The 25035-nt window shown below is 42.6% G+C and overlaps 1 protein-coding gene across 1 annotated transcript in view; it reads left to right on the forward strand.

The window, feature by feature from the left end:
- Positions 1 to 624: 624 nt before the first annotated feature.
- Positions 625 to 25035, forward strand: part of LOC139530716 (chloride intracellular channel protein 4-like) — a 29123-nt gene continuing 4712 nt past the window's right edge. Inside the window, exons 1-4 of the mRNA XM_071327359.1 lie at positions 625 to 1059; positions 21350 to 21459; positions 24032 to 24157; positions 24298 to 24404. Of these exons, the coding sequence (XP_071183460.1) occupies positions 991 to 1059; positions 21350 to 21459; positions 24032 to 24157; positions 24298 to 24404 (412 nt within the window). The 5' untranslated portion in view covers positions 625 to 990. The remainder of the gene's footprint in view (positions 1060 to 21349; positions 21460 to 24031; positions 24158 to 24297; positions 24405 to 25035) is intronic.

Raw genomic sequence — 25035 nt, forward strand, 5'->3', positions numbered from 1 at the left:
AGGCCTAATGATAAAGCAGATGCCTTTGCCATTGGTAAGGAGATCACATAGCAGCATATCGCCTATAGATATTTTTTATTTTACTATACAATGTGTACAAAATATTAGTAACACCTTTCTAATATTGAGTTGCACCTCCCCTTTTTGCACGCAAAACAGCCACAATTTGTCGGGGTATGGACTGTTGAAAGCGTTCCACTGGAATGCTGGCCCATGTTGACTCTAATGCTTCCCACAGTTTTTTATATTTTTTATTGATGTAGTTCTGTCCTTGAGCTGTTCTTGTCTATTAATGTTTTGTATTATGTAATGTTTCATGTTTTGTGTTTGCACCAGGAAGAGTAGCTGCTGCTTTTGCAACAGCTAATGGGGATCCTAATAAAACACCAAAAAAATACCAATACCAAAATGTGCGGCCAGTGTTTGGAACTGGCTATGTGCATGCACTTTTTTTTAAGTCACTGAAAAGGTTTTATACATTCTGCCCACACCTACAGAAAAGTACAATTTTTTGCCATTGTGCTTTCTTTTAGAAACGGTCATGGCCCAGTTCCAACATCTACAAATCATACAGTAAATGAGGGCGTTTTTGTTACCATAAAAGGTGACTGGAGGGCGTTTTCCAGGCGGGGTTGTAACGGTCATTCACGAGGGCAGAAATATAGTGTGCCTCTGATTTATCAATGATAATGTTGCGTGCAACAGTTTGATAAACGACAATAATTTGTTGTGCACGGAAATCCTGTAGAGATACCGAAGAGTCAAAGGGACGGGCTGCACCAATAGCACACTACTCTTGCCATCTTTGTGCTTGACTTTCTCCTCCCACCACTCTTGTGTGAGAATTGCAGCGAGCCACCAGCCTAGGAAAATCGGTTATCCGAATACTCCGTGGAAAGGGGGTGGCAAAGAAGAGCGATTAGGCTGAAGATAACTGTTTGGTGGGGAAAGACGATTTCGTTTGGAAAAGTTTCTAAAGTTTAGTTCACAATGTCTTTGTCGGTACCCCAGAATGGAATCAAGGCGGATAACGAGCCCGTTATCGAGCTCTTTGTGAAGGTACGTTCCAGAATAGATTCTCCAGCAGCCTGTCTGTCGCATTGTGAAAAGTTTGTTCTTGACTGTATTTATCTAAATAATAATTGTACGTAGATGTTAGGCCTAAATTAACAAATGCATTTAGTCGGGCACGTTTTTGGGGGGGTACCGGTATAAAGTGAACATATAAGCTACTTTTCTTTCTTGGAGTGCATAGGACAGTGAATACGTGTGCTGTCGTTATTGATGTACCAATTGGTTGTATTATATTGTTGCCATTTGCTTTCAAAAACTGTTTCTTGAAGTACTGCGCATACAGAAGTCAAATAGTCTTTCAAATTGCGCAGGGGATCAGTTTTCCCAAACGTTTTACGATTTTTAACAATTCGACTATAGGTTCGATTTTGAGACCATCCATGGCCATGTGGGTTTGTCAGACGTGTAGGGCGGATACCGCGGCTCTGTGCTCTTCCCATCATCTTGAGAAGGAGAAAAGGCAACCATCCTACTTTTTAAATGTGCCTCGATTTTATGTAAAGAAACTAAGCGTGAATTATACATGTAAAGATTAACGATAGTTTATTAAACAGTGCAACATTGTAGCATTCACTCTATCGAAACGATAGTGTAGCACCGCCACCGGGTGGTCGCACGCTGGTCGAAACAATGTATCCGCCCTATTGAAATACAATATTTCCAGCCTGTCAAAAAGGGGATATCTGTAAGGTTTGGAAGGAGATGGGAGATGGAAGAAACACTTTTGATATTTGTCAATTGGAGAGAGTTGCAATATATTTACAATTATTGACCTTTTGTCCTGTTTAGGCTGATAATGGTAGGGGTGTGGTGCAATGAAACAGGCTTTCCCCTCAAGTTTATAAGAAATTGGTGACTCAATAGCTTGGCAATTTCACAGAAAATACTCAGAAGTATTTGGCTTCCAGTCTTAAATGTTTCCTTTTTCTCCATTTCCAAGTCTGCCAAAATGAGGATACCTCCCCTTTAGTTGGCATGTATTGGGGATGAAGTAATACAGCTTGTTGTAGTGATGGTCTCTGTAAGGAAGCTATAGCTAGCTCTTTGACGTTGCATTTCAATATTGTAAAGTTACTCAATTTAAAAGGGTATATTATGCAATAGAAAGTTTGGGACATCACAGGCTGATATCTGACCTGGAATAGGACTTTAATGTTTTATAGGGTGTTTCTCAATGTGCATACTACCTGCTCCACACTCTCATGCTCCAAGTGCATTCTCCAAGGATGTTCTCTTGAGCAAGTTTATTATTATTATTTTTTACCTTTATTTAACTAGGCAAGTCAGTTAAGAGCATATTCTTATTTTACAATGACGGCCTACCCCGGCCACACCCTCCCTAACCAGGAAGACGCTGGGCCAATTGTGCGCCGCCCTATGGTACTCCCGATCGCCGCCTGTTATGATACAGCCCGGGATCGAACCAAGGTCTGTAGTGACGCCTCTAGCACTCAGATGCAGTGCCTTAGACTGCTGCGCCACTCAGGAGCCAGCTTGTTAGGACAAGGGCGTGGAGAACGCATAAAACATTTAATTGAGAAGCACTCACACTCCCCCTACTGTATTACCTCACGCTGCATCTCCCCATTCACTGAACCGTATTCCAGCCACGACAATGGCAACAATAGAGACTAAACAAGATGTACACAAAGCAAACGTTTTACTTCATAACTATCTGCTAGCTACTGTATATGTGAATAGTAATAATGTAGCTAACCAGCTAGTATAACAGGCAAAAATGACCTAAAACCAATGTTATCCAAGGTCCATTCTTCATGGGTAGCTAGCTAACAATTCTTTGTGCCTATCTGCCTAGTTAACAGTGATAGCGAGCCAGTTAGCTCTATTATCTTACTATGGGCTTACGACCTACAATGAGTATTGTAGGCAGGGAACCATGACAAAATTAACACAGCATGTATTTATTAACGTAGAAAGATAAAATATTGTACTCAGGCTACATATGAGATGTGAATAGGCAACATTTCATTCTCAAGTCTGAGTAAATTTTCTCTCGCTTCAGCTCAAGTAATGGCCACCGTTGATTTCAAGAGAATTTGCATAATTATATAATTTTTACGTGGCTGCGTCATATTTCTTTGTATACTTTCCATTGAAGCTTGCATTGATGCATGCTTCAAAATATGTAAAAAATGGAGTAACATTTGATAAGTGCCCTCTGCTCTGTTTCGCATACTTTGATTTGGACTTTCGCGTGCTCCAAATTGGGTGCTTGTAGCACAGTAGTATGCATTTTGAGACACCTATTGACTCCCATCAATCCTGTTTGTGACCCGGGAAGCTTTTTATTCTCTTCTGCCTGTTGCTTGGCAGAGTAGGAGAGGGAAAACAGGGTGAGGTGGTGGAACATCAGTGGGGTGAGGGTGTTTGGGAGCCTGAATTAAATTAGGGAAAAAAAACTACACGAGGCCTTGATCCTGAAACCAAGCTTTATTGGTGATGTAAACTCACTGCCTCCTTCTGAGCAGTATTTCACTGGTGATTATGATCATCTCTGGTTATGATGCTGACAGTGTGATCTAGATACATGTGGCTCTGTTCTGCGTCATGCTACAGTTCTCTTGATGTGCCATAGGCCCATTTGAAGTCCCTGTCCTGTGACTGTTGAATTTGTATAATCTCTTCTCTTTATTTTCAACTCTTAATTTTGCAGCTTTTCTCTTATTGAATTGAACTTTGACATTGTCCTTTTTGCCAGTGGATATTTTTGCCTCAGTGGATAGACATGAACTTTATCTGCCCGTTCCCAAAAGCATTTGGCGATTGACCCTAAGCCAGCACGCTTCGAGGACATAACCTTGGAGTACTGCGTGTTTTAGGAGTCAACCAGCGCACCACTAACAGGGAGGTGTTAGTGATAGCTAGCTAGCTACCTACCTCAGTCAGCCATCCCTCGCTGCATACAGGAGCAGTTACATCATCCCAGGTGACTTTATATGTTGCTACAACCGCTTCCCAGCCCAACCCTCTCTTGTGCTATGTGTGCTCTCTCTGTAGTGCTTGTGTACACAAGATCGTCCCCCATTGTCCGTGTTTGTTTCTGTCAGCGTGTGCGCACAGCAAGGGAGACTTTGATATGTGGCACGTTCTCTCCCTACAGCCTATCCATTGCTCTGTGTAGAGGCAGACATGTAACTCACCCATTATTGATGCTCCAGGATGTCCATCATTGTTCCCGCTCTGCTGCTTTAAACACAGGCAGACATCTTAGGCAATGAGGCAGGCGTGCACGTTGCCATAGGCACCACACAAACGGTGGCCACTGGGAACAGCTGATAAGGCTCACTGTGTGCTCTCTGCATGGACTGGCGTAGTGGCTCCTGATCCCCATTCATCATCCTGCTAGCGTCTGAGGGGAGAGACTTTAGTGCCTTTTGAAACTAGCTGACCCACCTAGATTGTGATGATGATATAAGGTTATTGCCCGCTTTAAATCTACCTGCTGCAGTGTGTACTGTTGTCTTACAAGGTTTCTATGGAAACAGTTTTGATTGTAGAGGTGAGTTGTAGAAGTGAGTTCAGGCCTTGAGGTTTTATTAAAGGGGAATTGCAGAATTAACCTGATGTAAAATCCACCCTTGAGCCCCTGCGATGGCTGATGGCCTGGCTGGTGCCAGTCTACAATTTGAAAATCCATCAGTAAAGAGGATCATTTTTGTCCGCTCATAGAAGCAATACAGTTTTATATTATTTTTATTTATCAGGGGGTGCTGCAATTCTATCCATTTTGCTGTAGGGTGGAGATACTTATTTGCAGTTTTATAGCTAGTTTCCTGCAATTCTACACCATTTGCCATGCCTTATGCATTGTTAATATATCTGATTGAGAGTGACTAACAAAATCGAAAGCCCTGCGTGCCCGGTCGGTATTCGGCCATGATAACTGGCTAGATTAACTTAACAATCAAAATTGTTAGCTGACATGGCTAATTGAGTGACTGTCAGTAGCTAGGTTTCCTTCCAATTGGCGACAGTTGCCTACTCTGGAAGGCACATTTGCAATATGCGCTCTAGCCAACAGCTCATAGATACTGTGCGGGTAGGCTAGTCTACATGATGAGATGATTATGGACAAAAGAGAGATTAATTTTATTTGTCAAACGGCAGTCCAACATCGCTCATCATGTCACCAGAATAAGACCGTCGATATTTATATTGAAAAAGAGCATCAAGCTCATCATATGAGAAAAGAGCATCAAGCTCATATTCAATCTGTAGCCCAATAAACTGCATGGTTTTCAGAGTCGCAGTGGGAGGACCACACAACATACAGTAATATCGTTTGACTCTAAGTTTACTTCAATATGATGGTTATATCAATATTAGTGCTTAATTGTGTTTCCGCCGCCATTTTCCACATACTTATTTTACAGACACAAACAAATCCCATGTCGAACAATATAGTGTGTCTCTCCCCCCCCCCCCCCCCCAGTATGACTTTACTCACATAACTGGATGGAAATAACAAGAGAAACGGCTGATACACAACTACATTTTGAAATTGCACTTTGTGTTCTATTCTAACTCTCAACAGTAAGTTGAAATCCAGATGGCGGGCCTACAAAATTGGGGCATGGGCCACAAGTTGCCCATCACTGCTCTGTGGGTGTATATCAACATTCCAATGTGTCATCTCTGCTAGTTTAAGTTATGGGCCATTGTGTACAGAGAAATTGGCATAGTAGGCAATTTAACCATTCACAGCCTTTTTACTTGCATTCTTGCACATATTGCAAATTATCAGCAGTGATAATTTTGAATCCATTTTCACATTCACTCTGTTGGAAATGCTTACAAATTGGAACATAACTCAAACTAGCAGAGATCCCACTCTAGAACTTATGATATGCCAAAATCATGGTCTTGTTTTGTGAGGAATCACCCACTGGCTAATTTAATTAAACTGACTAAACGTTCCTGGTGAAGGCGTTGTAGACTGTAAAGGTTTTCTTTGAACGCATTGACAGATGGTGCTAGAGTAATGACTAAGTGACTATTATGAAGTTCCTTTAAGGAGACTGCACTGTTCATCATATGCACTAATCACTTTGGTTTGACCCTCCAGCACTGGACAGGAAGTGTGGTAATCTTTCCTTGATGACCCATATTACCATAAGACTTAGGGCATCGCTCATCGATAGGCACACAAATGCACAATGACCCAGCACCCCAATATCATGCTAAATTACTGTATGGAACAGAAAGCAATACAGAACTCCACATATGAACTCCGAAAGGATATGCTTTCATCTTTAGTTTGTATGCTGGCTCTCTGCCAGCAGGTGTGCCAAGGCTGGGATAAAGGCACACCTCCACCTCCCACCAATGAGGAAGGCATAGAATCCATGGATTCTATTTCCATGGATGAAAGCATTGCAAATAAACATCGAAAGTAATCCATTCTTATGTCCCGTGGCTGGAAGGGGGTCCGTCTGTATTTTTGTGTTACTCAGAGAGAATCACATGGAAACTATGGCGACAGAGCCCAATTATGTACCAGTCACTGGTTTTTAAAGAACCCCTTGCAGGGATGTCCACCCAGGACAAAATCCTAAAGGTCAACACACTTCTCCCTCAGTCTCAGGCCAGAGAGACATCACGAAAAGAGCTGCTCACGTCCTATACTTCCCTCCATGTACTGTCTGGCTGTGTGACTCCATGTCATGTGAAATATGCCATCATAGGATAATAATAGTTTGGTATGAGAATTATTAGGAACAGCTTGTACACGGGCAAAAACAGGATATGTTTAGTTGACTTTTTCTTGATGTCTTGGCAACTCTGTCCTCTTTTGCCTCTGCTTAGTCATACCTTTCTGTTGTAATTGTCTAAAAATGCAAGATCCACAGTTTTACACGCTCTGGGTTAACCATCAATACGTTGTTTGTGTCGCTGCAGTAACTTTAACTTGTGTCACAAGTATATACCTGTATCAACTTGACTTCAGCTGGTAGCATTCTACATGTCAATCTCCATTTGCCACTTGTTTGCATAATTACTTTGAGTATAACACATTCTTTCTCCCCAGAGTGGCACAAAGGCAAATGAGTAGCCCGTTTTACAATTTTTAAATTTTTTATAGTAAAATCAATATAGCAGTTTATTCTCTCCAAGCACTATTATGCTGCAGTCAGCATCGTGAGTTTAATGGTCTGTAACTGGTCTGTTGTGCAGTACTGTAGCTGTGAGTGCTTCATCATTAAAAACTGTTAGGACTGGGCCTCGGCCAAATGGACACAGCAATGTAACACAAGATGAGGGGGGTGTTATAATCAGGGCTGTCCCCAACAAACAAAAAAATCTTTGTCGACCGAAAGTCATCTGTTCTTTCGAAAAATGTGAACTTGTATTTTTTTCGTATACACTCCCCATGTTTAAAAAATAAAATAAAATCAACTATATGCATTGAGCTTATGGTTTGATGAAATAAGAAAAATGCCTCGAGGGCACCAGAAATATAGATAACCAGAAGAGGAAAAACCTTAACCTGAGCCAACTATTCTCCTCCTGCTGGCTTTGGCAGATTCGGCCATTACTCTCCTGAAGTTGCAGGTAATAGTCTACACGAGGAGTCGGCACCCTTTCTCATGTGGAATGACCATTTATCTTACCATTTCTACCGATCTGCGTGTCAATTAAGGTTTTCAGATGCACATTTATAAGAATGTCTTCATATCTCAATCATTGTCATGTGGTTAATAAAAATAGATACCGAAAAAGTAACTTCTCTTGCAACTATGTAAAAATAGCCTACATAAAGCAAACAAATAAAAACATTGCAGCCTGCAGGTAGGAAATATCCTGATTAAAAAAAAAATATATATATATATATATAAAAAAATTGTGTGTGTAAATACATGTTCTAATAATTGAGCCAACAGTTGTTGCCTTCTCACCAAGCTGCTTGCCTATTGTCCTGTAGCCCATCCCAGCCTTGTGCAGGTCTACAATTTTATCCCTGATGTCCTTACACAGCTCTCTGGTCTTGGCCATTATGGAGAGGTTGGAGTCTGTTTGATTGAGTGTGTGGACAGGTGTCTTTTATACAGGTAACGAGTGGAGAACAGGAGGGCTTCTTAAAGAAAAACTAACAGGTCTATGAGAGCTGGAATTCTTACTGGTTGGTAGGTGATCAAATACTTATGTCATGCAATAAAATGCAAATTAATTACTTAAAAATCATACAAAGTGATTTTCTGGATTTTTGTTATAGATTCCGTCTCTCACAGTTGAAGTGTACCTATGATAAAAAATTACAGACCTCTACATGCTTTGTAAGTAGGAAAACCTGCAAAATCGGCAGTGTATCAAATACTTGTTCTCCCCACTGTATATATATTTCTATAAGTCACATTGGCTGCACATGGCCTGTCTGCAATGAATTTGAAACATTGTATCAACTTTTAACTTCTTGGTCCAGCCCAACCTTGCCTAGCGAACTTGCAACATTGTGTAACAAATTCTGGGCCCTCAGTTTCCCATGCCAGTGAGCTTGGGACAGACACAGCTGTAAGCTATTTGCGCAAGGTATACGAAGCAGCGCTTGACTTGGGCAGGAGCTCACCGGAGCTGAGTACCAGCACCTAATTTTCTAGTGCTTGAGCTCCTGTTCCTCTTATAGAATACTAGCTCAAAATTATTGTCCTGCACCTAAAATATATAACAGTAGCAGCACCCAAAATGAGTACCGGAACCTATTTCAGTCCAATGAGTACCGGAACCTATTTCAGTCCAAGTCAAGCATGACATTTTCCACTTTCACGCTGAGTGGTTATCGAAAGGGAGAGCGCGTAACCATTTTTCAAATGCATTGAGAGACTATTGTAATTCTCAATGGATGTAAAAACTGACTTTGCTTGCTGTTTTGAAGAGAATAATAGTGAAGACATTAACTATGAACTAACACATGGAATCATGCAGTAACCAAAAAGTGTTAAACAAATCAAAATATATTTTATATTCAAATTGCCACCCTTTGCCTTGATGACAGCTTTGCACACTCTTGGCGTTCTCTCAACCAGCTTCATGAGGTAGTCACCTGGAATTCATTTCAATTAACAGGTGTGCCTTCTTAAAAGTTAATTTGTGGAATTTCTTTCCCTTTTTAATGTGTTTGAGCCAATCAGTTGTGTTGTGACAAGGTGGGGGTGGTATACAGAAGATAGCCCTATTTGGTAAAAGACCAAGTCCATATTATGGCATGAACAGCTCAAATAAGCAAAGAGAAATGACAGTCTGTTACTTTAAGACATGATGGTCAGTCAATGTGGAAAATGTCAAGAACTTCAAAAGTTTCTTCAAGTGCAGTTGCAAAAACCATCAAGCGCTATGATGACACTGGCTCTCATGAGGACCGCCACGGGAAAGGAAGACGAAGAGTTACCTCTGCGGCAGAGGATAAGTTCATTAGTTACCAGCCTCAGAAATTGCAGCCCAAATAAATGCTTCACGGAGATCAAGTAACAGACATTTCAACAACTGTTCAGAGGAGACTGTGTGAAATCAAGCCTTCATGGTCGAATTACTGAAAAGAAACCAATACTAAAGGACACCAATAAGAAGAAGAAACTTGTTTGGGCCAAGAAAAAACAAGCAATGGGCATTAGACTGGTGGACATCTGTCCTTTTGGTCCGATGAGTCCAAATGTGTGTTTGTTTTGGTTTCAACCGCTGTGTCTCAAAAATAACTTTTCTTCGTCATTATTGTGTGTAGATTCATGAGGAGGAAAAAAATGTTTAATCAATTTTAGAATAAGGCTGTAATGTAACAATGTGGAAAAAGTCAAGGGGTCTGAATCCTTCCCGAATGCACTATGTGCATATTTATTTTATTTGTTATTGCTCGACTAAAAAATAATATTGGTCGACCCAACAGCTTAACGATCAAACAATCGACCAGTTCACTAATTGGGGTCAGTCCTCTGATTCAGAGGGGTTGGGTTAAATGCGCAAGACACATTTCAGTTGAAGGCATTCAGTTGTACAACTGACTAGGTATCCCCCTTTGCCACTGATTAGAACTAGGGGAATCTCCTCCTTTTTAATTTTTTTTAAATTTATTTTTAAAACATGTAAATCTTGGTGAGGTAAAAAAAAGTGGCATGCATGCCAGCAAAGCCACAACTCTAAACAATACTTTTTAATTGCACTATAACAGTGACAAACTGTTAGGGCCTACACAAAGCTATCCCAACAGCAGAGTCCCAACAGCAGTCCCAACACCTTACCATTGCTACAGTTCATTCAGCCTCATTTACTGCCTTTAAAAAAAACACAACTGATATGGCTGACTTGCTTAAACAAATGTGGTTTCTACTGACAACTGAGATGTACAAACTATGGCATAAGGGAATGACGAGCGGATAAGAGGCAACCCGTAATTTCTATTAAGACATTAATGAGCGAGCTAGCTATAAATATTTGTTCAGCACTTTTGAAATGTACAGCAGCAGAATTCAGAACATGGGTCGTTCTTAGTGTTCTCCCTGTACACCAAGTCAGAACCGTAGGAGGCATATAAGCAGACAATGAAAGCTCTTACAAAATTCAATGATTACATTTTTCTAAAACAACCAAGTCAGAACAGTAGGTGAAATGAGGGATAAATAGACCAAATTATTAGGGTGAGGCACATGGGCTACTAACAACTTACTACACAACATACGCTTAGTAATACTTTCTTAGCTACAGTATACATATCTCCCTGGCATATTACATAATTTATGCAACAGCATACATTACATTGTTGGACTCCCCTTGTTGTGCTTTGCTCACTTGAACAGGAAGGTGGCACGGTGGTCCTTCGTGGGCAAATTTTGTGATCAAAGTCTGTCATTCTCTGGATTTATGGTGCTTTCAAGACAACTGGAAACTCGGCAAAAAACAAGGTCCAATCATGATGACGTCATTGATCTTCAGGTCGTAGCTCTAGAAAGAGGCCCGAGTTCCCGACTTACAATTCTGAGTTGAATGACCGTTCAAAACATATTTTCCAGTGGGAGCTCGTTTTTTCCGGAATTCACAGTTTACTTAAACTCACCGAAGTCTGATTTCCCAATGCCAAGTTTCGAGCACGGCACAAATCATGCTTAATTGACAGCATGAAGGTTTATCATTTTTAAACTTGGAAAAGAGACACTTAATCCCAGATTTGGGACCACACAGCCACTCCACTGAATAGCAGGCTAGTGATCGCTTTGCAATGCTTGCAGTTAGCCACTGTCACTGATTCCACTCAAACCACTAATTGTTGAATTTCCAATTTCCAACTTGTTGTGTAATGTTTGGGCGATGAGCACCGATACGTTTTATCTATAATTCCTCTTGATATGACAAGGATTTGCCAGTATATTGTCGACTTGATTCATGATGACTGCTAGCTAAGATTTTGTAAGTATGATATTGACAGTCCAATCAAAGCTAAGGTAGATATAAACGTCATTTTATCTGTGGCCAATGACCTTGAGCCTTCTTGGATGGGCACTTCTAATGTAACTCTATGGCAGCACATAAGGGGCTTGGATTTTCAAGGTCTACCCTTAGACTTGGCGGTGACGTACTGTCCCCACAAGGGACAGAACACAGAGATAATCATGGTGCAACTAGAGAACATTACCAACACCTACACTACGTGTTTTCCACTGGCTGCCCCACCACCACAGAAAGCATTGATCTAGGCTGAAACACCTGAATGACAGGTTGCCACTTATATAATGCACTATATTAGTGATGTTTCAAGAGACCTGACCATATACACTGAGTGTACAAAACATTAGCAACACCTTCCTAATATTGAGTTGCTTTCCCTTCGAACAGACTCAATTCGTCGGTGCATGGACTCTACAAGGTGTCAAGCCTTCCACAGTGATGCTTCCCCATGTTGACTCCAATGCTTCCCACAGTTGTGTCAAGTTCGTTGGATGTCCTCTGGGTGGTGGTGGACAATTCTTGAAACTGTTGCACGTGAAAAACCCAGCAGCGTTGCAGTTCAAAGGCACTTAACGTTTGTCTTGCCCATTCACCCTCTGAATGATACACAATTCATGTCTCAAGGCTTAAAAATCTTTCTTTAAACTGTCTCCTCCCCTTCATCTACACTGATTTTTAAAGTTGATTTTTAATAAGGGATAATAGCTTTCACCTTGATTCACCTGGTCAGTCCATGTCATGGAAAGAGCAGGTATTCTTAATGTTTTATACACTCTGTGTCGTACCGGATAAATATTTTATTTATATTGAGTTTCAACAGTCACGTTTGTTTAAATGTTCTGGACACTTAACTCTCTTGGTGAATGAAAAGCATGCTGTGTGCTCATGCCATTCTATTCCGAGGAAAGGCTTGGTGCCTGTTAGGAAGTTGACGTATTAATTCTTCTGCTCCCAATGACAGGAAGTGAGACTGACTTGAACGACAAGGAATGAGGTAGAAGGATGGATGGGCAGTGAGAAAATGGAGGAGAAAGGCGGAACATAGAGGGGTTCAGGATGTGTTGGGATAGGGCAGGCAACAATTCGGACAGAAATACAACTTTTATAGATCAGTTATAATCAGGTTTACAGATGGGCATTGCTTCTGACATTTATCTCTCTGGTACATCGACTTGGCTAACAGGGTGCTCGAGTGCTGGACCTCAGAAATGTAGGGAATCTACCCTGAGGGCAGGCAGTGTAACCCAATTCGATCCCATCTGCTTATGTTTCACATCCCGCTTTACACTGGTAAAATGGGGGATAGCGAGCCATGCCTACTGTAGTTCAAATGTCAATTGAGGCTGGTGTTGGTTTATGGCGATGGTGCAGGCTTTGCTGCCATGTGAACTGACTTACACCTATAGCACAATGCTGGAGCCAAGGGGTTGTTCAGAATGGTCTGGACTTCAGTGGTCTTTTGAGGGAATCACTGCATTTAGTGTTAAAGTTGCCTCTATCAGATTGTAGAAGGCTAAATGGGGTATTTTACGTGTGTGTGTGTGTGTACACGTGTATAGAGTGAGGGGGAAGGTGAGGAATGCAGTGTATGTCTGAGTCACCTGTTTGGGGTCTGTTTGCGTCGAGGTGGAGTGTCACAGTACACCCAGACCTCGGTGTGAGCCGGCCAGGGCAGAGTTTGTGTTGGAACACACTCTTTAAACAACCGTCACACAGATCAGCAGGAATTGTTTCGTCTTTACTTCTCCTGCACATCTGCCGGTCTTTCTCCCTTCCCTGGTTTCTGTCTTATTTGCTTCCAACTTTACCTGAATCATGTTTCACTCAAATTCATACCCGACTTTGTTATTGTTCTTAACCTGGAGAGAGTAATGGGTCACATTGTTGATGACTCGGAGTGAGCTAAATCTTATCCCTTTCCACCCCTTGGTCAGTGTCCCAAAGAAACGTAAATGTTGCAAGTTTGAAGTCCTCTACCTCTGTAGGCCTGTCTGTCTGGGAGACGTTAGGTTTCCACTCCATGTCATCCACATGAGTCAGCGCCACACCAGGGTGTGACGCATTTCCTTTCCTGTAGGGCCGGACTTCTCCACACTCATCCTTCTGACCACAAACCTAGCCCTAGCCAAGTCAGCATCAGTCCCTTCCCTTCAAAGTAACAGCTTTACATCAGCCAGCCCAACTCCAGTCAGTCCCAGCTGACCCAGTCATCCCAGCCCAGTCAGTCCCAGCTGCCCCAGTCATCCCAGCCCAGCCACACCTAGTTTGCATGCTTGTCCAGCCTAGGGGAGGCGTGACATAACATAACGTGACCCTTCCCAGAGGACATTCCGCCTGTGTCACGGGGCGAGAGGAGAGCAGCGGAACACTTGTTGGCTGACCCCCACCAAGCTCCTTATTCGGTAAAAGTGTGGCCAGAACTCGAGCCCACCCAATTTAGAATGTTAACTGTGAGTGGAGGGGAGGACATGACCATCATGTTACTAAAATTAGGCCTGGATCAGACAGGACAGAACTCTCCAAAGGAAAAACAATAGACGTGCTACCAGTCCTGGTCTGAAGCGTTGATCAGCCACCACTCTGGTGGAGCGATTTGGCCTCTGAGGACTTAAAAAGGTTAGGTAGATCTTTATTACAAAGGCACTGAAAACTGGTAATTTATACATTCCCAAACGTGTGTTTGTGAGAGAGGGAGGCAGAGTGGGACAGCTCATGATTCTATTGCTGGGATGTTCCTAGCCATAAAATGTTATGGGACATGAGGAAGAATAGACATTTTTGTTAATGGCAGTTAAAATGCCGAGTAGCCAGTCTATTACAACATCCTGATGCTTAAAACCTAGTGTCATCAGACTTGACATGCCTCAAGATGGTCATTTATAGAAGTAGCTCCATGAGGGTGAAAGGGATATCATGATCTGAGGTCACAGCAACACTGGTAACGTGGCTGTGCTTGTCTCCTGTAGATGGGTGATGGAGGGGGATGACTGAGGTCCCATTGTGCTCCGATGGGCCTCCCTGGACCTTCAGTGACTTTGGCATGAGTCATCCTCTCCACTGGACGGACAACTCTGTGTCTCTTTGTTGAATCAGGTAGCCTAGTGGTTAGAGCGTTGGGCCAGTAACCGAAAGGTTGCTGGATCGAATCCCAGAGTTAACAAGGTCAAAATCTGTCGTTCTGCCCCTGAACAGGGCAGTTAACCCACTGTTCCCCGGTAGGCCGTCATTGTAAATAAGAATTTGTTCTTAACTGACTTGCCTAGTTAAATAGAAAATGTATATCAGAAGCTTCTGTATCAGAAGCCTAATGTTCTAGTAGCATGTATTGCTTGCTGTAAGTAAAATAGGAACATTGGCACAATTTATTTGGAATATGATGCAATCATCATCTCCTGACTAATTTTAACCTGAAAATGAATAAGATAAATGGATAGGCTAAATCATGTAGTGAATAATGGCCGACTTAAGTAATAATTTTCAGTAAGTACTGTGGGATTGCAGTTTTCTTACCACATATAAAATGTGAAATTATGATCACTGCTGAATCACTGAAAATAAACGTACGTGTGATCTCATGACCATATTAGGTGCTGGCCCAAAATAATTTCTTACCTCATTAAATTTTATTGGTCTTTTTTTTTTATCCAGTAACATGCGCAGAACTGTCCACAAACAGTTTCTGCTGGGTATTCCCCAAAAGGAGCTCTGTATTCACAATGCTGAATGCAACGGTTCTGGGACACTGCTCAAAGCAATGGATACTTGAGAGAGAACCGTGTTGGAGGGCCTGTTACACCACTGAGAGATGGAACTAAGCCATGATTTAGTTATGACAGTTAACAGACACGACTAGTGTCACAGCTACTGTGTCTGTCAAATACACCAAAATCGGATGGCTTGTATTTTAAAGTTTGTAGCTCATAAATATATATTTTTAAATAATAAGTAATCTTATTGATTTGAATGTCTTCAACCCTTTTTTCTGTTGCTTTGTGAATATCTACACGACTTCACTGTAAATCAGCTTCTTCGTATGTCTTAAGACTGTTTCTTTGTGTGTTGAAGATACAGCTGTGTCCGAGGGGACGTACAGCAGAAATGCACCGCTACAAGCATCCTCATTTCCGGACTAGTTTCTACCCCCTGCCCCTAGTGAGGGGCCCAGGATGGGGGGGGGGGGGGATGAGGAGAGCACCAAGCAGCCCGCTAATAATGCTTGGTTGGCTTGCGCTCTGCTTGTTTTTCCCCTAGACCCTTTTCACACACTCAATCTATTATTTTTGTCTCCCTTTCTGCTTAACTAGATTTATGCTAATTCCACCAGTCTATTTCTGTCTTCCCTTATTCTCTACCATTTCTCTCTCCCTCCCAACCTCCATCTCAGAGAAGGCAGGGCTGCAGGGAGTTTGTGGCAGTAACAGACTAGGGCTTGGCTCTCTGCAGCTCTGATGTGTACCTGGAAGATCAGACCGAGGCCTGTTTTTGATGTCTGCTTTAGCAGTCTGCAGCCTCCAGTGGACAAGATCCCTGCCATGTTCTGACTGATATTTTCTCATCTGTTCTACTGTGGCTGGCCATCTGAGCACTGGCTTTGTTTGAGCTCACCCCTAAAGCTGCTGCTTACTCCATTCATACAGAGCATTTGGAAAGTATTCAGACCCCTTGACTTTTTCCACATTTTGTTACGTCAATGCTTTATTCTAAAATTAAATAAAAAGATTTCCTCAGCAATCAACACACAATACCCCATAATGACAAAGCGAAAAACAGGTTTTTAGACATGTATTAAATTGTTTAAACAGATACCTATTTACATAAGTATTCAGACCCTTTGCTATTAGACTGGAAATTGAGCTCAGGTGCATCGTGTTTCCGTTGATCATCCTTGATGTTTGTACAACTTGATTGGAGTCCACCTGTGGTAAATGCAATTGATTGGACATGATTTGGAAAGGCACACCTGTCTATGTTAGGTCCCACAGTCAGAGGAAAAACCAAGCTATGAGGTCAAAGCAATTGTAAAGCCCCTGAGACAGGATTGTGTCGAGGCACAGATCTGGGGAAGGGTACCAAAAAATGTCTGCAGCATTGAAGGTCTCCAAGAACACTGGCCTCCATCATTCTTAAATGTAAAAAGTTTAGAACCACCAAGACTCTTCCTAGAGCAATCGGGGACGAAGGGCCTTGTTCAGGGAGGTGACCAAGAGCCCGATGGTCACTCTGACAGAGCTCCAGAGTTCCTCTGTGGACTCTGCAGCACTCCGCCAATCAGGCCTTTATGGTAGAGTGGACAGACCGAAGCCACTCCTCAGTAAAAGGCACATGCCAGCCCGCATGGAGTTTGCCAAACTGCACCTGAAGACTCTAAAGCCCTAAGAAACAAGATTCTCTGGTCTGATGAAACCAAGATTGAACTCTTTGGCCTGAATGCCAAGTGTCACGTCTGGAGGAAACCTGGCGCCATCCCTACTGTGAAGCGTGGTGGCAGCATCATGCTGTGGTGATGTTTTTCAGTGGCAGGGACTGGGAGACTAGTCAGGATCGAGGGAAAGATGAACGGAGCAAAGTTCAGAGATTCTTGATGAAAACCTGCTCGAGGGCTCAGGACCTCAGACTGGGGGCAGAGGTTCTTCTTCCAACAGAACAACAACCCCTAAGTACATAGCCAAGACAACGCAGGAGTGGGTTCGGACAAGTTTCTGAATGTCCTTGAGTGGCCCAGCCAGAGCCCGAACTTGAACCCGATTGAACATCTCTGGAGAGACATGAAAATAGCTGTGCAGCAACGCTCCCCATCCAACCTGACAGCGCTTGAGAAGAATGGGAGAAACTCCCCAAATACAGGTGTGCCGAGCTTGTAGCGTCATAAACAATCAAACTTGATGCTGTAATCGCTGCCAAAGGTGCTTCAACAAAGTACTGAGTAAAGGGTCTGAATACATATGTGAATGTAATATTTCAGTTTTATTTTTAATAAATTGGCAAACATTTCTAAACCTGTTTTCTTTGTCATTATGGGGTATTGTGTTAGATTGATGAGGGGGGAAAGGCACTGTATTCTAAACATGGCTGAAATCCATGTCTTATGTCTACTTAGCATTTTATTCTCAGATGCCGTTCACATGGAAACTACTGAAATGATAATCACCTCTTTATTATGGACTGCTTGTCATGCGAGTCTGTCCTCCATCGTCATGGGAACAGTCATCATGTCATACTGTCATTCCTGCCCCTGACACATTAACCAACAATAATTAATCTCTCTGGACTCTTGATAGCTAACAATTACCTGAGGTTTCAAACAGAGCAATACGACGATTTGATAGCAAACCTTTCATACACAGGACAGTAATGGAATCAAAAGGAGGGGACATTGAACAAAGGCTGTGATCGAATACAACCTTTTTGAGATATTGAAGAACAGAACAGCAACTCCAGCCTCTAGCAGCAGGCAGATCAAACGGAGAGAACACACCAGACCTCCACACCAAAGAGGGAGCGAAACAGCAGGGTGCTGCTAGCTGGACACACTGCCTGGAATAGTCTGGAAAGTCCCCTATTCATTCACAGCATAACTTTAGGCCAAAAAAAAACTAAAATAAATATATTTTATATTTTTGGCTACGTGTTTTTGACGTAGGATCCATGTGAAGTAATACGATTTTATTCATGTTCCAGAAAGCCCGATCTCGGCACAGGTCCGTCAGTCCATAACTCAAGTCTGTGGTATGCTATTTTAATTAGTGTATGCATGTCTTTGTTGGAATGGGGCTGAATCTGAGAGGAGATTTCCTCAAGATACTCTCTGCGCTGGTCAGAGGGAGAGAGGGCACAAGAGAAAGAAATATGAAGAGGATGGATAGGCGAGAGGATATCGACAGATACAAAGTGGCTGAAAAGTACACAGATCCAAGAGGGAATGTGCAACCATTCAGTTTAGTGAAGACTTGTTAAAGTTGGAAAGGGAAGAAATTCCTTTTGTCAATGCTCCGATGACCTTCAGTCCCTGCCCTTCTGAATGGATGAATACTGGGCATTCTTCAGAATGAACTGGCTCTGAGAATGGCCTTCCTCTGAGCTCACTGTCTCTATGGAGCACTCCATAACCAGTTGTGTAAATCTGGGAAGGGGGAAGATTCGGACCATGTGGAAGGGGCTGCGACTGCTTGAGTTGATCCGCTTAAGAGGAAATAACATAATGAAGTTGGACTGATGTCAGAAAATAGTTGTAGAGCGATCAATAATGAGAGTAGCAAGATGATGCGAGTAGTATGGTATCGCTGTCAATGCCAGAAATCAAAGCACAAACTCAGAATGAGCTGGCATTAACTGAAAATACTCTATTTACTAGAGTGAAATCAAAGGCTACTGGCTTTTCTAGCTATACTATGTTTGCTTACACAAGATCTTTACTCATGATTATTTTAATTTCACTTTCCAGTTACACTTTACTTGGATAGACAATCTGTTGATAAGCAACTGCTTGATCAGGTTACGGTTTAGAATAAGGGCTAGGCTAAGTGTTACGTTTGGGGTTAGGATACATTTAGAATAAGGGCTAGGCTAAGTGTTACGTTTGGGGTTAGGATAAAGGTTAGGGTTAGTTAAAATGTTACTGATAGTCCATCTGTAGATGTTCTACAAACTATCCAAATTAAGTCTTACCCACTTTCCTAATTTAGTAATTACTGTACACGTGTAACATATTAATATTACATGAGGAGAGGTTAGTTGCATTAAACTCCTTGGGATCCCGTCTCTTCTTCTCTCCCACATCTATTACCCCACTCACTCACTCTAAGCTGGATACTGGCATTTGCCTGTACTGAAGAGCCCTATTGATATGGAACCACTTGAGGAGGGGGTGAGGGGGGAGTGTTTGCTAGCAATGGTAGCTGGAGATATATCTGGTGTGTGTTATAGGACACTGTCTGCCAGTGGAGTGTTTAGTATATTCCGCTCACTGCCTCCTTTTTACTGCTTGGACTGGAGGTCTGTGTGTACATTCTTCCAATGCACAGTAGTAGTTTGTCTTTCAGTGGAGGTAAAAGTAACAGATCTATTTGAGGAAGGGAAAAGCCCCTGGGTGGTGGTGGATCTCTACTTGTTTTCCCCCCATGTCCAGGGATGGTCTGATAACAGTTCTTCTAAGAACTAAATGTTGTTTTACAACTCAAAATATGTGAAGGACAAGCAGGCTGATAAAGCACTGTCAGACATATCCTCCTTCCCCTCCCACTCAAATACATGGTCTAATGAAACGCAAGGACGCTGTCCTGCTTCGTCTTAGTCACATCTGGGGTTTGTGTTCCACTTGGCTGACTGCCAGTGTGGAAGAACGGAGGCTGCTGTGGAAGTGTGCTAAAGTGTTTGAGACAAAGGTCAGCCTGCTCTCTGGGTGTCAGGGAGATAGTCTCTCAACTGTGTGGAAGAATCATTTTCTGCTCAAAATAGACCTGTGCTGGGTCAGTGTAGTAAAACACCACTGGTCATTGGAAATTGTACAATCGAGGTCTGATAATATCAGTGTTCCAAGACCCTTCTGCATTTAAGGCTCAACCTTGACTTTATTGGGACCCTGCTTACAAGACTCATTTAGATCTGTCAGTCATTTTTGATTCTCTGCCTCTATTCCAGTGGTTATCAAACTGGGGGTCCTGAGTGTGAAACATAGTATTTTAATAGGCTTTATACACTGAGCATACAAAACATTAGGAACACCTTATTATTGAGTTGCACCCTGTTTTTGCCCTCAGAACAGCCTAAATTGGGGCATGAACTCTGGAAACTGTTAGTGAAAAATCAAGCAGCGTGGCAGTTTTTGGAGCACTCAAACTGGTACGCCTGGCACCTACTATACCCCGTACAAAGGTACTTAAATCTTTTGTCTTGCCCATTCACCCTCTGAATGACACACAATCCATGTCTCAATTGTCTCAAGGCTTAAAAATCCTTATTTAACCGGTCTCCTCTACTTCTACACTGATTTTGAAGTGGATTTAACAGGTGAACAATAAGGGATCATAGCTTTCACCTGGATTCACCTAGTCGGTCTTTCATGATAGAACAGGTGTTCATAATGTTTTGTACACTCATTGTATATTTGTGTTTTATATTCATACCTTTGCCTATTCGATCTGGCTAATAACATTGAACTACGGTACTGCACCAAATTCATGTAAAAAAAACACATCTGTTGTTCAGAACCGTATCTTGACTGTTATCCAGATTAGTGACCAGAAAGCACTCGTTTCAGTCTGCTACAGATGCATCTTTACCAGAACAATGGGGTACCTGCCACTTTTTCATTGATCATTTTCATAATTCACATATGTCTAAAGATGTCTGTAACATCACACTGCCTTCAATAATTATGGGATGAAGACGTAAACATTCTGGTGAATGTATTATTTGTGAGGAAGAAAAAGGCTACAGACAGACCGTGCTTTCTGTCTGATCCTGCTCTGGACTCCAGAGAAGTGACCTCCCTAGTTGATATTGGCTGCAAACATGAATTACATTCAGCTCAAAATGCAGGTGTAAAACAGTCTTTCTTTATCTTGCTTTTTGAAAATGCATCACCGTTAGTTATGACAGGCTACATTTGCGCAGAGATTGTTTGCGTGTGCGGTGATTGTGAGGGTTGAACCACTTTTTCGGGGGGGTTGTGGGTCAAGTTTGAGAACCACTTCTCTAATCGATTAAGCCTGGTGCATTTTATTTGGTTTTACAGGAGCCTATCATACAAACACAATGTCATGCGAGTGTCATCCATTATCTGTAAATAATGCTGATGTAATCTGACCTTCTTCCCTATCTCTCTCAGGCGGGAAGTGATGGCGAGAGCATCGGGAACTGTCCGTTCTCACAGAGACTCTTCATGATCCTGTGGCTAAAGGGAGTGGTGTTCAACGTCACCACAGTGGACCTGAAGAGGTGAGGGAGAATACACACCACCACGTTACACTAGCCTTCTCGCTCACTCCACCACCACGTCACGCTAGCTAGCTCATTCCCCCAGAAGGGGTCAGCCTTCTACACTTCCTCTGCTCCTGGAGAGCCAGGGGAATGCTCTCTCTCTCTCTCTCTCTCTCTCTCGCTGTCTCTGTCTCTCAGAGCTTTTCTGGGCTCTCCACTAACACTCTGATCCAACCCCACCTCAAACATTTTCACCACCCTTACTGCTTATTTGTTTTTCCCATGACCTTTCCCAACCCGGAGAAATCTGGAAAATAAACAAGCTGCATTCTGGAGAGGCTATTTGAGGTTGTGCTCACTTCCTCCCTAGATTTGCGGGTAAATTGTATTTTTCTTACTCTAAAATCAAAGCAGAATCTAAAAGGATCAGCTTCCCCTCCCATAGTCATTTGAAGTCTATTTAGTCTTGGCTGAAAGTGCAGTAAATGTTCTGTAGAAGGCTGCCTGGCAGCTCCTTGCACAACCATTATATTCCTCAATGCATCATCTGAACACTTCCTGATTTCGTTTTTCCTCTTCCCAGACCAGGGCTATTGCCATACAGTATGTGTGATTATTTTCAGATATAGTAATGGACTTGATTTCCATGTGCCTTAAATCATTGCTGTCTGACTGACAGTATAGTATACAGGAGGCTCTGAAGTGTTGTAGAGGGTATAGCTCAGCCATGCGGATACTTATGCATCGCTTAGCATCTCTTCTCCTGAGAAAGCTCAAACACTGCTACCTCTGCCAGGGTTGGTCCGGTGGGTAATCTAGAGTTGGAAACAAAACAAGACTGGGTAGTACACAGAGCAACCTTCTCTTTTCCATTTGGAAGCACAGGGAAGTTGTCTTTGGCTATCTGTGAATGTATTTGCATATGTATCTAGAACTGTGTGTGAGGGTGTGTAAGACGAAACAAGCTTCCAGAGCTCTTGTAAAAGGCAGTGGAGGATGTCCGCCCACTTAAGTGTCTGTTTTCCCCTCTTTTGTCAAACATGTCTTTGTTCAGTTCTGACCACATACTGCTTTGGCCTTTTTTTTAAATGACTGATAAAGGCTTCACTTTTTCCACACAGTAGTGTGGTCACTCTCCAGTCAACAGAACGAGGCAAAGTATTGCACAAAATTGTCTTATTTAATCCTGTTTTATTGCTGTATGGAACTTAAGGACAGTACAATTTCTAACCTTAATGTTATGACCTTGCTTTGGAAAACTATTCAAAAAGCCTTTTTGGCTGAATTTGAATAACACATGAATGCATTTTTATTTATCTTTTTGAGGGTACACTTACCCCCTTCCACTGTTCCTTAATGTTGCCATGGGGCGAGGGTGCTTCCTGTGCTCATGCCAAAGGATTGAGGTCACTTCCTGTTTTGGTGCCCCTGTGACTAGTTGGTCTTACGAGTCTGTTGCACAGCTCCCCTTGTAGGGAGACCGTAACCACTGTACTTTGCACATACCATTGCATGGTGACATGGCCTGCATGTGAAGCGGTGTCTATGGCTAGATTAGTGGTAGGCTGTTCTCTGCATCAAAGGGAATTTGTGCCTCACCTTTTTTGGTCAATTTTGCTCAGACATGACAACCCTGATAATTAGCAGACACAATAGTTGTTTTTCTTTCTGCTTTTTTACTTTGTAATTATGTCTTTTTGTGTGGATGATTATGGAACATGACTCTAGGCTATGTGCTGTTGATTGGTCATTCATCACTCACTCATTATGTTCTGTGTGTTCATCATATCTCACCTCCCAGAGACATCTGGAACAAAGCAAAAAAAGCCCTGTGGACAGAAGAATGCACATGGACACGCGCGTACATGACCTTGTTGAAAATAAAGTCCAACCCAGGGTGTGTGAGGGGCGAGGACTGTAGAGGGCCAGAGTGGTCTGGAACAGTCTAGCATGAGACGGGGACAGGGATTTGTGTGCTGTCTATTGGCCACAGCCAATTCCACTGATCTGCAATGGAACTGGGCCCTGGGAGACACAGAATAACGCTTTAATGATTATTGATGATTTTAAAGAGTAGATAGACTAGATGGATTTTAGGGATATAAAATGATAGATTAGTGAGTAATCCATGATGGCTTAGTTTTGTAGTATGAAACTTTATTATCCCTAGGTAAAACTTGGTTTTGCAGTGAAGTCATCCATACAAACAAGACAGACATTTCAACAACATCAAGGAGAGGGAAAGTGGGATACCTTGTCAGTTGTACAACTGTATGCATTCAACTGAAATGTTTACCACATTTAACCCAACCCCTCTGAATCAGAGAGGTGTGGGGGGCTGCCTTAATCGACATCCATGTCATTGGCCCCTGGGGAACAGTGGGTTAACTGCCTTGCTCAGGGGTAGAATGACGGATTTTTACCTCGTCACCTCTGGGATTCGATCCAGCAATCTTTCGGTTACTGGCCCAACGCTCCTACCTGCCAGGCTATCCCTTAACACAGTATAAGATAATCATTTGGCTGATTTGAACATTTACCAGTGCGTTGTGACATGCCCACTAAATCCCCTCTCTTCTCTGCTCCCTAGGAAGCCTGCAGACCTCCAGAACCTGGCCCCAGGCACACACCCTCCCTTCATCACCTTCAATGGGGAGGTAAAGACCGACGTCAACAAGATCGAGGAGTTCCTAGAGGATGTCCTCAGCCCACCCAAGTGAGTCGTCTGGTTGGCAACAGCATTTCACACCCACTAGGCACTTCACATCAGACTGCCTCCACAAGTATATACCTACGGTACAGTATACACTCTGCTTGTCAGATCTAACCAGGTGTATCATCGGTTTGTGTGTGTAGGTTCACCAAGCTTGGCACCAGACACCCGGAGTCCAACACAGCTGGGATGGACATCTTTGCCAAGTTCTCAGCCTTCATCAAGAACTCCAAACCAGATGCCAACGAGGGTGAGCTTACCATCCCTACATGATAGATGGATAGATGTGTGTGTGTGTGTGTGTGTGTGTGTGTGTGTGTGTGTGTGTGTGTATATATAACCCCATATATATACATACACATTTTAGTTCCAGGTTACTACTCAGAAGTCAGTGGACAAGCAATACTTAGAAATGGAGTTACACTTGTGGTGCAGGAAGAGTTCTGTGGTTGCTAAGTGACAGTGGTAGCCTGAGGTGATTGGTGGCTGGGTGAGAGTGGGGGTCTGACATGGGAACACAGGGCTTTTGTTCTCTGGGGTGGCCTCTCTCTGTCCCCAGGCCCATTCATTCCCCTGTCCCCCATGTCACCTGGCTGGGCTCTCTTTAAAACAATTGTTTAACCCCATCCAAACAGCCTGGTAAAAACAACCGAGAGAGATGGACATGAGCTCAACACACCTCTCTTCCCTATCATATTGTGTTATGACCATGGGAAGACATGATTTGTACAAGACACCAGGTGATGGTATACTGTAGCTTTGCCTCGGTCATATTGGCTAATGTTTCTCTGTCTGTATGCCATGTTAATCTGGGGTCAGCTGTTTTATGACATACCAAAGGACATGAACTGATACTGTATCTTGGATGGTTTCTATTCTCC

The sequence above is a fragment of the Salvelinus alpinus genome, chromosome 9 (assembly GCF_045679555.1).
Source record: "Salvelinus alpinus chromosome 9, SLU_Salpinus.1, whole genome shotgun sequence".
Classification (NCBI taxonomy): domain Eukaryota; kingdom Metazoa; phylum Chordata; class Actinopteri; order Salmoniformes; family Salmonidae; genus Salvelinus; species Salvelinus alpinus.